This window comes from Pediculus humanus, genomic scaffold (genome assembly GCF_000006295.1).
Source record: "Pediculus humanus corporis 1103172107888 genomic scaffold, whole genome shotgun sequence".
NCBI classification, from domain to species: Eukaryota; Metazoa; Arthropoda; class Insecta; order Psocodea; family Pediculidae; genus Pediculus; species Pediculus humanus.
The window spans coordinates 56,476-70,574 of record NW_002987464.1 but is presented as its reverse complement, the minus strand read 5'-3'; the positions used below and the strand labels follow the sequence as shown (position 1 = coordinate 70,574).

Genomic DNA, 14,099 nt, shown 5'->3' with positions numbered 1-14,099 from the left:
AACATTACAGAAAAACGGTTAAATAATATCTCTCATTCACGTCAAAGTCACCTTTTTATTAAATTTATCATCGGTGAGATGTAATAAAATTATATACCTTGATTCTCTCTCTCTCTCTCTCTACCTTTCATCCTTTCTTTCTTTCTTCGTACCTTTTTTTTTTTTTTCGTAAAAAAATTCGTACCTAAAAAATCAAACGCGACTAATTTGCTTAGAAAGAAAAGGGATAACGAGGTCACGTAAAGAAAAGAGAGAGAGAGAGAGAGAGAAAACGATACAATGAGTTGATGACTATTTCATTTTTTTTTTTTGATGATGATTAATTATTTAAATTCATTGATAAAAAAATTACGAACGTATCGAACGTTGATGTAATCATCTCGTAAAAAAAAAAAATTTAATTCGAAACCTTTAGCCATCATTCTACTCAATGAATTCCCATCAATTCATTCCGTTTCATCCAGGAAACCTTTAAAAAGGTGACTTTACTACGTTAAAACAAAATGAATGAATGAATGAGTTTTCTCTACCTCTTCGTTATTATAATCGATCGATCTTATTTTTCCCCCGATTTATAATTAATAAATAATAATAATAATAATAATAATAATAATAATAATAACGTTTCGCAATATTAAATTTAATTATATCCAAGAGTAAAACGTTTTGTGATAAAAAAAAAAATATCTCGGAGGCATCGTCAATAAGATTTATTTATTTATTTTATGACAGGATCAATTTCCTATTTATTTATTCGATAATTTTTTTTTTTTTTTTTTTTTTTTCAAATACTTCAGAACATTTTCTCACAAAAAATTTATTTTTTTTTAATTACGTTAATTTATAAAAATTTTACAATCTGTACTGAACAAATTTTCACGTGTTCAGTATAAAAATTCCAAAAAAGAAGTTAATAATCCATAACAAATTTACAATTTAACTTTTTTCTTTTTCGTAAATGCCTCCGGCTATTATAAAAAAGTAGAGGTAATTTTTTAAAAAGTGAAATAATAATAATAATAATAATAAAAAGAAAAAAGGAAAAGGAAAAAAAAAAAAAAAAAATTTGACAAGATTTTTCGGCTTTTCTTTTGTCGATTGTAACTAACGGTTATGAAAAAAAAAAAAAAAAGGGAAACTATCAGGTAGTAAAAAAAAAAAAAAAAATTGCCCTCATCCCCCACCTTTGTATTGCGAACAAAGGTGAACACACACACACACACAGAAGCGTTTTACATGTAAGAACAGGTGTAAATCAGGAAGTACCTTTCAACAAAAAGATATATATTTTTATATGTACGAGTTATAAAAAAAAACACATTTTTCGTGGTGACATTTGGTTGTTGTTGTCGTTGTTGTTGTTGTTATGCGACAATTCTTTCGATTATTTCGTAGAATGAGACACAAACAAACATTTTTAGTTTCTTCTTAAAATATCGTAAACATAAAAAAAAACAGTCGAATCCGATTTTAATCTCAAACATTTTTTCGTCTTCTCCTACTAATATTATTATTATTATTATTATTTTAGGAAAGGCTGTTGAGAATTTGAAATGTGGAAAATTGTATTTAAAAAATAAATAAATAAATAAAATTTCAATATTTATTTATTTATTTGTCGATGAGTTAAAAACGTGATTTATTTACTCTATGAATTTTTTAGTTTCGACAAAAGAATTTGCAACCTTGTTTACAAAAAAAAATGTCGCCGAGACTGATGGACAAATTTTCGTTTGCGATTTACATGTACGTTCCCTCGTAAATTTTACGAAACAAATTTTTTTTGTAGGAGATTTAAATTGGTAAACATGGCGCCCAAAATAAAAAATAAAATTCGTGTCCAGCCGTTACGATTCGATGAAATCTCATGATGACATTTTATTTTGGCTTTAAATCAATTTTTCGAGAAGGCGTTGTTATTATTATTATTATTATTATTATTATCATTTCACTCGATTGTATTTTTTTTCCTTTATTTCCCTTTGAGAGACTGACTGACTGACTGACTGACAACTGTTTTCGCCCATTTGATTATTATTGTTATTTTTTTTAAATAAGTTTTTTCGAATTGTTATTATTATTATTATTGCAAGTTTGTTAGTGTTAAAAAACGTTTGTTTCGAATCGAGTATTTGTTTATTTGTTTGTTTGTTCGATTTAAAAAAATTTATTTATTGCTAGCAACTGATTGATTGTTCGTTTGTTTGTTGCACTTCAATCCACGTAATTAAATGATTTTTTTAAATATAACATCACCGAAATATTTTTTTATTATTATCATTTCAAATAATAAATTTTTCTCTCATACGTTCATTTATTCGAACAGGGTTGACAACAACAACAAAAAAAAAAAAAAAAAAAAACTGTAATACCGGAACATCCTGACCATTGATAATAGTTATGTGGTTTTCTTTTTTTTTCCATAAAAAAAAATAAATCAAAAGTAACGTGTTTTAAGTTATGACTCGTTTGATTTATATACAATATATATATTTCTGTTGTTGTTGTGGTTGTTGTTGTATAAATGAAAAGAAGTTATGCTCTAGTAAAACTATTTTCAAATTAATCCGATCATCAGTTAAATCATTTAAAAAGATTTTTTTTTTTCAAAATGATCACGAAGTTTTATAAACTTCTTCTTTTAAAAAAAAAAAATAAACAAATATGAAATTTTCATTGATAATAATAATAATAATAATTTTTTCGTTTTAAATCAGAATTTCTCTTGACAATAATCCGTAATATAAGAATTTATACACAACAAAAAAAAAAAAAAATTCAAAAGAGAGTTGATTAGGCTAGTGAAAGATATTGTCGGAGACAAAGAAGAGAGAGAGAGAGAAAGAGAGAGAGAGAGAGAGAGAAAGAGAGAGAGAGAGAGAGAAAGAGAGAGAGAGAGAGAAAGAGAGAGAGAGACTGACCAAAACGAGTTGATAAAAAATATGTATATATGTACCGGTAATTTATGTGGCCACCATAATAATCTTTGAGTGACTCGCATTTTAAAATGGTGAATAAAAAAAAAAAAAAAAAAAAAAATAAATTTGTTACACTGTCGCGGGTGGCACTGAAGGGAAAAAATTAAAGTTGGTAAAACGTTGACCGAAACGACATTTTTCTTTTTTTTTTTTATTCCGTAGTTTTTAACGCGATAAAAGGCCTTACGCAATAAAGGAACACTCCGCGTGAAGTAAACGTTTTGCGATAATACGCCGGCATTAAACGAATAAATTTGTTCTTTAAAAAAATAACGACACGCGTATTTGTCACCAATGGTTTCGTCGTGCACGTGTGTGCGTGCGTGCGTGCGTGCGTGCGTGTGCGTAATCGATTTAAAACCGATTAGACGAAAATTTAAATTTTTAAATTCTTGTTTTGGAATTTTCGTTTCCGCCCTGACATAATTTGATATCATTTATATAAAAACACCCAAAAAAAAAAAAAAAAAAAAAAAAAAACAAATTCAATGCGTTCGCGCACGTCGTTTAATTTTTTTTTTTTTTTTTACGGGGGGGCAGGGAGGAAAGTGGGGGGCTTCATTCATTTTACGAAGGAGAACTATAAGATATTTTTTTTTTTTTTAAATTCCCGCTTTTGAACGATCGGGTATTAATTTTTTTCCTTTGAAAAAAAAAAAAAAAGGAAGAACCTTAATTTTTAACGGTTAATTAAACCTTAAATTTTTTTCTCTTAATAATAATAATAATAATCGTTGAGAAATAAAATTATTAATAATAATAATAGTAATTTTTTCATTTTGGTGTAATAATAATAATAATAATAATAATGATGTATAAATGTAATAATTGTTTGTTAAATTTGTCGTCGTTTTGGAGAAAAAAAAAATGTCTTGGTGGTCCAGCAGAAAAAGAGTTAACACATTTCCAGCAATAAAATCCCTTGTAAAAAAAAAAAAAAAAAAAAAAACATTATCTCATCTTTTTATTAGAGACAATTCTTTGAACTATACCGACGGACTTTTCACCGTTCAGGTACCAAAAAAAAAAAAAAAAATTACTGGAGAAGCCAACGTATTAACTACAATTAAAGAAAATTAAATAGATTTTACACACACGCACAAAAGCCGTTAAAAAAATTTTTTTTTTCGTAAGGCACACAGAGAACTTAATTTTTTTTTTAAATTAACGTCTACGCATTATTCATTTTAAAAATGTTATGATGGATTAAGTTAATAAACGTTTTTTTAAAATAAAGATGTTTCAAAAAAAAAAAATGGAGTAAGATGAATGTACAAGTTGATAAGTATCGATATGGTAACACTTTGATACCGACATTTTTTTTTTTTTGTCGGTTAAATTCAGATATTACGTAAATCACGCCGCGTAATTGCGTTAATAGCACGATATCATAATACAAGAATCTTATCATCATCATCATCATCATCAATCATAACGTATTGGTATTTTGTGTGACACGTGATTGAATGTTAGTGACACGTGAATAGAGTGACAATTTAAAAAAAAAAATGGATTCGAACGCGCGTTATTTAAAAGACAATCGCTGGAGAATAGTATGTAATTACACAAACGTTATTCCGTACCTTAAAGGTCATAGGCAAAGGTTTTTTCGTTCTTATCAATCAATACCTGACGTTAATGAATGAATGAATGAATGAATGATAATGAATACGATTGTTTCAGGTTTATTTATACCTTTTTTTTTTTTTTTTTGGTAATTGCAGATGCATCCAGGCTGTCGTACAACACGTTTTCCAAATCCGGTGGTCTTTTTCCAAGGATATTTAACGTTGCAAAACATGCGGATATACTAGTCAACGGTACGTGCGGTGCAAACAGACCGGAAGTTTATTGCAGGAGACCGACGGATAAAGAAGCGAGAAAAGCGAATCAGTGCATACCGACGTTATGCGATTCGAAAAAAAACGGTATAAAAAAAACAATAGACGGAAGTAAAGATTCGTGGATAAGTCCGACGCTGGAAAACGGTCTGGAATACGAGTACATAACGATAACGTTAGATTTAAAACAAGTGAGTTAAATTATATTTTTTAATTGATGTACGACATCCGTGACGTAAAAAATGGTCATTATGATGATAATAATGATAATAATTTTGTAAATGGTATAAGTTACGGTGTGGGAAAGGTAGGGAGTAGGATTGGGTTGGGAAAAGGGGGAAAAGAGGGGAGGGGAATTAAAACAAGCATCGTCATCATTTTTAACATACCTTATCTGCCTCAAAGTCAAATTTATGATACCTGTATTAAAAAAAAATATTTAATAGGGTGCAGTGGGGTTCATTTGCACAGGGCGAGGTCGTGTTTATTTCTTTTTTGTTTTTGTGGTCCTTCCTCTTTCTTAAGTTTATTTTTCTTCATCCTACATACATAAGTTAGTACAGCCCAATTTTATTATTGTTCCCACAAATTAATTTTTTTTATAGTCAAAGGATTTAAACCTTAAATACCTGCCGTGCCTCGATCCACACACACACACAAAAATTATTTATTTATTTATTTATTTTATTTATTTTTTAAATTTTTTCAAATGTGTGGCCTCAGTGAAAAATTTAATAATAACCCGTTGATAAACATTTCCACTCTTTCGTGAAAATTTATTAATAATTTAATTATGTAATAACAATATTATTATTATTATTATTATTATTATTATTATTATTATTATTATTATTATTATTATTATTATTCGTATTTTATGTTACCGAAAGACTAAACATTTGAAACGTTAATAATAACATCAAAAAATTTTTTTGTGTGTGAAATGGGGGAAGAGAGAGAGAGAGAGAGATGGAGAGGGGTAACAGAGAGAGAGAGAGAGAAAGAAAGCATTATTTTATTATTATTATTATTATCAACAATAAATATAACTCATAAGTTTTTTTTTTTTGTGGCAACTTCTTCGGGGGGAAATAAATTAATAGTCTTAAAGCCGCGTTTGGTTGTGAGATGGATTCTTCGTGTGCGTGTGTGTGTACGAGTTTCGAAGCAGTAGAAAGTAATTTAATTTTTTTTTTTTTTTTTTGTACAATTATACCTGTAATTGTAATCATACCTGTACAATACCTGTAGGAAATTTCGGGTCTCTCACCACCATCATCATCACCACCTGTACGTAAACGGTCACATCCGAAAAAAATGGGGGGAGGGGATCGCGCAATTAAAAAAAAAAAAATTCGTCGCGGAGAGAACACGAAAATATTTTTTTTTTAACGAAGGTGGTGACGTCACATTTTAAAAGAAACGAGAGAGAGAGAGAGAGAGAGAGAGAGAGAGAGAAAAGATAAAAATAATAAATATATCGAAAAGAAAGGGTAAATAAATAAATTTAAACTAAAGGTAAAGGGAGATTATAAGAAAACGATGAGAAATAAAGGAGGAAGGAAGGAAGTAAGGAAAGTAGGGGGTGAGGTAGACTAGGGGGGGGTTACGGAAAGGGATAGCGAGATGAGAGAGAGAGGGGAGGGGGAGGGAAGGGGAGAAGAGGGGGATGTTTTAGAAGGCGCCTAATAACATTCACTAAATAGTTTATGGTAAGACAAACAACTTTTTTTTTTTTTTTTTTTGAAATTCTTGAACCCCTGCGTCAAAGAAAGGTCAAAAATTATACAACAAAACGAGAAAGAAACGAAAAAATTTTTTTAAATAGAAATTTCTAGAATGATATTTGGTGCAAGCAGACGAAAAAAAAATTTTGTTGTTGTTGTTGTTTTGGATTATGCATTGAATGTTTACGTTCAGGTACGATACGGATGTGTGACGTATGATGAGTTTTCATTTTAAACTAAAATTTATGACGTATTCGTCCATTTTGCGATAATAATAATAATAATAATGAAAAATTTTAATATTTTTCCTTTTCGGCCTGGTTTCCCTTCTCTCTCTCTCTCTCTCTCCCCCCCCTTTTTTTGTTGAAATAAAGCCACAAAGCAGCTGAAATCTCACCGATTCAATGGCATTGTTGAAAGAAAGACGAAAATAGAAAACTTTACTTTTATGTTTGTGTTTGTGTTTGTGTGTTTGTAACTTTCGAAAAAATTCTAAAATCTGTCAATTTTACAATTCTCCCCTAATTAGATTTTTTTTTTATTTTTGTGTTTAGAAACCAATTTAGATCTGTTAAGTTTTTTTTTTTTAAAAAACTTTTTTGGCAGGTTTTCTATTTGTTTTTCCATAAAGTTCTTTGCAATCCAAGCTTTTATTATTATTATTATTTTTTCCTTTTCCTTTCCTTTTGGAATATAAGTAAAAACAAACTTCCGTTAAAAATCCCTAAAAACAAAAAAAAAAAAAAAAAAAAACAAAAAAAGTTCCAGATTTTTCTTGTCCGAATCTTGTCAGAATTTAAATTTTTGTTATTATTATTATTATTTTTGTAAATAATGATCTCGCCTTTTCCCCCCCTCTCCTCCCTTCGCCCCCCTCATAAAACTTGTAAATATTCGACTTGTTTCTGCCTTTTTTGGTTTTTTTTTTTTTAAATTTTAATCCTCGAGAATAGGAAAAAAAAAAATAATGATAATGATAATTAATTGATTTAATTTAACTTACCGTCGGTACGATACCCGTCGAGAATATTTTTTTTAATAGTTTTCCTGACCTTTGACCTTTTTTAGGTAAAAAAAATATCAATCAAACTCGAAATTTAACTGATAAGGTATCAAAGTGAAAATTTTAAAGAGGGGTTATTAGGGGGTAGGGGGAAAAGATCGGGGATATGTAAAAAATTATTACAATTCTCAAAGATTCACACTCGTAAATTAATTATTATTATTATTATTATTATTATTATTATTATTATTATTATTATTATTATTATTATTATTATTATTTTCTCCTCTTTCCGTTAAAAAAAAAACAGATAAATCAATAAAAAAAATTTAAAATGGAGTTTGAAACTGTTAACAAAGTAATAAAAATAAAAAAAAAACATTGACAAGCGTTCAATTAAAATTTTTATTATCGTTACTAATATTATTATTATTATTATTATTATTATTATTATTATTATTATTATTATTATTATTATTGTTATTATTGCTACCACTTTGGTAGTTTCTTTATAATTTTTTTTAAATCCCGTTCGGATAATGATGATGACGATGATGATGATGATAATTTAAAAAAATTTCAAAATGTCGTGTCGCGCGTTAACCAAACATTAAGTAATTTATTTATTTATTTTTTTTCTATTTTATTATCGACCGAGAACATTTAAATAAAATTAATTTTCAAAAAAAGGAAAAAAGGAATTTACGCAGCGTTTTCCCCGCGTAATTTTTACGCGCGTAAAATAATTTTATTTAAAAATAATAATCAAATGTTTGTTATTGTTTAAAAACAAAAAATCAACCACGTGATTACGATCGGATTTACCGCGAATGAAATTTAAAAAAATTTTTTTTTTTTTTTTTTTTTAAGGGGATCAAATGTTGGCAGCCCTGATTTTTTAAATTTTTTTTAAAGGGGATCAAATGTTGGCAGCTCTGATTTTTAAAATTTTTATATATTCGACGAAATAATTTTTAAAAAAAAAAAAAAATTTGTAACGCTTTCACGTTCGTACCAGACACACGTTCGTTAATCGACCACTTGAACGAATTTTTGTTACGATGCCGCCAAATTATTTTCAAACACTCAAAGCTACATTAAATTAAATAATAATAATAATAATAATAATAATAATAATAATAATAATAATAGTAATGATAATAATAATAATAATAATAATAATAAAATGGCGGTTCTTTGTTTAAAAAAAAAAAAAATTTTCTCATCATGATGAATTCGTTTTTTATTTACGACTCACAATGAATTACGACGCTTATGTAAAAGTAAAAACGGCGGACATTTTTTTTTATTTTTAAATGTAAATTTTCATAGAGTATTTAAACGTATGAAAAAGGAAATTGGCATCACTTTTCATCTGGACATTGAATCGAATCATAGAGAACAAAACAAAACAAAAAAAAAGTTATAAATTACACCGTGGCAAAGAGATTGAGTTTAAATTTAATTTAAACAAATTCTAAAGGGATTCGTTCGTTAGAGAAAGAGAAAGAGAGAGAGAGTGAGAGAAAGAAAGAAACTTTCCAGCGGTTGTTTTTAAACGTTAAACCCTTTTCAAACAGCTGGATAACACTTTGATATATTACCATTAAAAACGTTTAAAATAAATTCAATAAAAAAAAAAAAAAAAATTCATTTATTGAAAAAACGTTTAAATCTAACGACTCTAATAAACGGGGGAGGGGGAGGGGGTTAAAGACATTATCATTATTATTATTATTATTTGATATTTAAAAAAAAATTAGTGCTAATTAGTCAAAAGATAAAATTTTACAGAACACTCCCAATATCCATCATCATCTCCTCCTCCTCCTCCTCCTTTGCAAAGAAATTTTTTTTTTTTTTAACCGCGAGACGAACGTGAGTGAGAATTTCATTCCCGCGTGTGCGTTCGTGCGTGTGTGCGTGTGCACGTGTGAAATGTTTATTTTTGATTGACTTTTGAAAAACCAGACAGACACAAAAAAAAAAAAAAAAAAAAAACGGTAGAAACGTTCGGCATTTTGTTTTTATTCTTTCTCTCTCTCTTTTTTTGATACGATCGTTAATGAGAAGAAGAAATACATAAAATTTTTTTTTAGAGAGAGAAAGAGAGAGAGAGAGAGAGATAGAAGATGACAATTTACATGTATTTTATTAGAAATTAAAAATTAATAACTTCCAGACGATTTTTTGTTTTTTTTTTTTTTTTTTTTAAATGAGTGACTCAGTCACTGTCAACTCCAGGAAAAATCTTCCCACTTAAACAAATCATTTTTTAAATCTTGTTATAGTCAAATCATAATAATAATGATGATTTTTTTTCAGGTATATCAGGTTGCATACGTAACGATCAAAGCGAGTATAGCACCGCTACCGGTGGCATGGGTATTGGAAAGATCATTGGACGGTTTAAATTTTTTCCCATGGCAATATTTTGCAGAAAGTAGCGGAGAATGTAGGAGGCGATACGGAATGCCAGCCTCACAACCTAAACCTATTTTCAAGACTGACGACGAAGTTATTTGCCTTATCAATTATTCTAAATTATATTATATTGATAATCAAGAGGTACGTGATGGACAGGCACGGGGTCTGAAAACCGTTTCCGCTTCGTAACGATAATAATAATATTAATTGTTTGTTTGTTTCAGGTACACGTATCTCTTATTAACGGAAGGCCGAGTTTTAATTATACAAGCGAAATCCTTAGAAATTTCACACTCGCTCGTTACGTTAGATTTAAATTTCAAAAAATACATAAGACTGAAAAAGATCTCATTCTACGTAAAAAGTTATTTTATTCCATAAAAAATATAATAATAGGAGGTCAATGCCTGTGCCATGGTCATGCATCTAAATGTGTTCCTAATAAAATTACCGGAGTAAATTTTCTTTTTTTCCCTTTTTTTTTTTTAATAAAAAATTATGCACGGATAATTTTCTTTTCTTTCCTTTTTTCTAAATAAATAAATTATTATTATTATTATTACGTTGTGGAGTCATTTAATTAATATGATTTTATTTCAGTTACCAACGTGCGTTTGCGAACATAACACATGTGGAAGTCATTGTACTGAATGTTGTCCCTTGTTTAACCAATTTCCATGGTCTCCGGGCACGATTGAAACGGTCCAAGTGTGCGAAATGTGCGAATGTCACGGTCATTCCGATAAGTGCATTTATAATACCCAAATAGCAGAAGAAAAATCAAGTTTGGATATAAATGGATTTTATCGCGGCGGAGGACGATGCGTCGACTGTAACGTAAGATTGTTAGCACGCGGCGTGCACGTGATACGATGATGACGACGATGATGATGATGATAAATGTATGTTGTTGTTATCATTACAGAATCACACGTCTGGAATAAATTGCGAAACGTGCGAAACGGGATGGTATAGACCGACGGGAATATTACCGGATGATCCGAATCCTTGTTTTCCATGCGATTGTCATCCCGTGGGTTCGACCGGAAATTGCACTCAAAGCGACGATACATTTTCCGATGACGTAATATTTGTGTTAATAATAAGTAATCACCGTGTTTTTTACCAATCGAATAATAATAATAATAATAATAATAATTGTTTAATTAATAGTTGGTTGGTTCTTGCGAATGTAAAAAGGGTTACGCGGGTTTTAAATGTGATAAATGCGCACCCGGATGGAGAAATTTTCCGAATTGCGAACCGTGTCCCTGCGATTCAAAAGGTTCTCAACAATACGAAGATTGCGTTTTGCCATGCGTGTGTAAAGTGAGTAACACGTGTATTGTTTTTCCCAGCATTAATCAAACGTAATTTTTATAATTAATTGGTTTTCTTCAGGCCAACGTCGTCGGAAAATTTTGCGACGAATGCCGACCCGGATATTTTGGTTTAAGCGAATACAATCCTGAGGGATGCACAAAATGTTATTGTTCGGGTGTCAGCACTGTGTGTAGGGAAGCTAATCTCACTCGAAATACAATCGTGAGTATTACACGCCGCCATTTTATTTTTTTTTTAAATGATTAATCGTAAACGTTTGGATGCTTTAGAAATCATCTCTCGAAGGATGGGTGATAACAGATTTGGCTCACGTCAAAACGATAACACCGTCGGAAGATCCCGAAACGGGAGCTTTGTACATAGCCAATTACGAATTTCCCGGAGTCGAAAGTTATTATTGGTTGGCTCCGACGAATATTTTTGGAAATCTTATTACCTTATATGGAAATATGAATTTTAAATTTAAAGTCGGATGGGAAGCCATGAGAGGTGATACGAGTGGACAACCGACCGTCGGTCCAAATATTGTTCTCATTGTAAGTAGAGGAGAGTTCCGACTACATTAATATTCAAATAAAAATCATTTAATTTTTCTTCTTGTGTTTATTTTTAGAGCGGCGACGGAGTGAAATTAGGGTACGGCGAAGAAACCTACGAAGAAAGGAAAAAAAATTTAACGTTAAAAGTTAATTTAATAGAAAAAAATTGGTATACGATCCTTCCGGAAGTTGATGATATTCGTACGAGACTTCGAAGAACGGAATATCGCGGAAGTGGAATAACAAGAGAAAAATTTTTAAACGTTTTGGCAAATGTTAAACACGTAATGCTAAGAGCTAAATTTCACACGGATCAAGTCGAAGGCAGGTGAGACAGATTGATTTTTATTAGAAAAAATATTAGAAATGATGACGTCATTGTGATGACGACAAATAATCGTTTCGTTATTATTATTATTATTATTATTATTACAGCCTGTTTTCCGTCGCGGTGGAACCTACGGACGAAGAATTCGGTAGTAAACGATACCCGACGGAAGATTGTCACTGTCCCCCCGAATATTCTGGTTCGTCTTGCGAAAATTGCGCTTTCGGTCATTACAAATCAAACGAGACGACGGATATTAAATGTAATCCATGCCCGTGTAATTTACACTCGGATTGCGATCCGGAAACGAAAACCTGCCAGGTAAATAAAAAAAAAATTTCATCCGGAAAATTGATTTAAATGAAAATGTTGCGTTATTATTATTATTATTATTATTTTGTTTTAGAAATGCGAACATAACACTCGGGGTGAGGATTGCGGTATTTGCAAAGATGGTTTTTATGGAAATGCAACGATGGGTACTCCGAAAGATTGTCAACCGTGCGGTTGCCCACTTTTAATACCGAGTAATAATTTCAGTCCGAAATGCGAATTGGAAGAAATACAAGAAAACGGTTTACAATTTTATTACTGTACCGAATGTCCCGTGGGATACGTTGGAGATTTTTGCGAAGAGTAATAATAATTTTAAAAATCCTAAATTCATTTGACGTATAATAATAATAATAATAATAATAATAATGCTTCCGCCGTTTCTATCCAGGTGCGATGAATTTTTTTACGGAAATCCTTTAGAAATCGGAGGAAGTTGCTCACCCTGCGATTGTAACGGGGGTTTATGCGATAATAAAACAGGGAAATGTTTAGAATGTACCGGAAACACAGAGGGGATCCTTTGTGAAAAATGTAAACCTTATCATTACAGAACATCGAATTCGTCTTTTTGCTCGCGTAAGTTTTTATTCTTTCCTCCCCTGCGCCCCCCGCCCCCCCTCCATTTGTCGGAAAAGGCTTTTATTACCGTTTTTTTTTCTTTCAGCTTGCGATTGTTACGCGAATGGATCCGAAAGTGAATTTTGTGACGAAATAAGCGGACAATGTCCGTGTAAAAATAATTATCATGGACGAAATTGTAGCGAGTGCGTTGTGGGTTACACATACGCAGAAGACGGTTCGTGTGAAAATTGTAATTGTGGACTGGGATCGGAAAGTAACGAATGCGATCCGACGACGGGAGAATGCGATTGTAAATCAGGTACCCGATCCCCTAAATGCGATGAATGCGAATCTCAACATTACGGACTCTCTCCCGAAGGATGTAAGGGTAAGTCAAATTTATTATTATATATAAAAACGATAAATAACGTAACGTTGGGGTTAATTCGACATACTGCAAAATTTTAACTAGGCAACAAAACTCGCTTTGTGTATTGAGAACGGTATCGTTTATTTTTTAAGGCGCAAACTGTAAAACGTTTAAATTAAATCTCATATGATTTTACTCGCGGTAATTATCGTCGTCGTCGTCGTTATAATAATATATTACTTAATACTTCTGATTCGACTCTCGTTAACAAATTAAAAAAAAAAAAAATCCAATTACGGAAAACTATTAAAAAAAATAATAAACGTATTAATATATACAAATAACACCACGTGGGTAGGAGTTTAAAACAGGTGAATACTAATTTGTTTTAGTAGTAGTAGTAGTTATTTTAAATTCAAACCAATCACAACACATATAGGTATAGGTATAATGGATTGATACCTGATTATCGGAAAACAGGTATTTCTCTCTCTCTCTTTCTCTCTTTGGAATGAAAAATTTAAAAAAAAAAAAAAACCCACGCACTGCAACAGGACGAACGCGGCGGTACGAACCAATTTTTTTTCCTGTTACGTTAATAATAAGAAAAATTTCCCCCTTTTTAATTATTATTATCATTATTAT

At 30.4% G+C, this 14,099-nt stretch overlaps 1 protein-coding gene across 1 annotated transcript; it reads left to right on the top strand.

Annotated features, from left to right (window-relative positions):
* Window positions 1–4,486: 4,486 nt before the first annotated feature.
* On the top strand, window positions 4,487–13,644 carry Phum_PHUM394360 (laminin alpha-1, 2 chain, putative; the record flags this gene model as incomplete). Its single annotated transcript, XM_002428571.1, has 15 exons — window positions 4,487–4,535; window positions 4,703–5,010; window positions 9,875–10,117; window positions 10,201–10,431; window positions 10,577–10,813; window positions 10,902–11,060; window positions 11,150–11,305; window positions 11,378–11,521; window positions 11,590–11,856; window positions 11,934–12,187; window positions 12,295–12,508; window positions 12,594–12,823; window positions 12,912–13,099; window positions 13,188–13,472; window positions 13,607–13,644. 15 exons carry the CDS (start codon window positions 4,487–4,489, stop codon window positions 13,642–13,644), a joined length of 3,003 nt encoding a protein of 1,000 aa, XP_002428616.1.
* Between the last annotated feature and the right edge of the window lie 455 nt (window positions 13,645–14,099).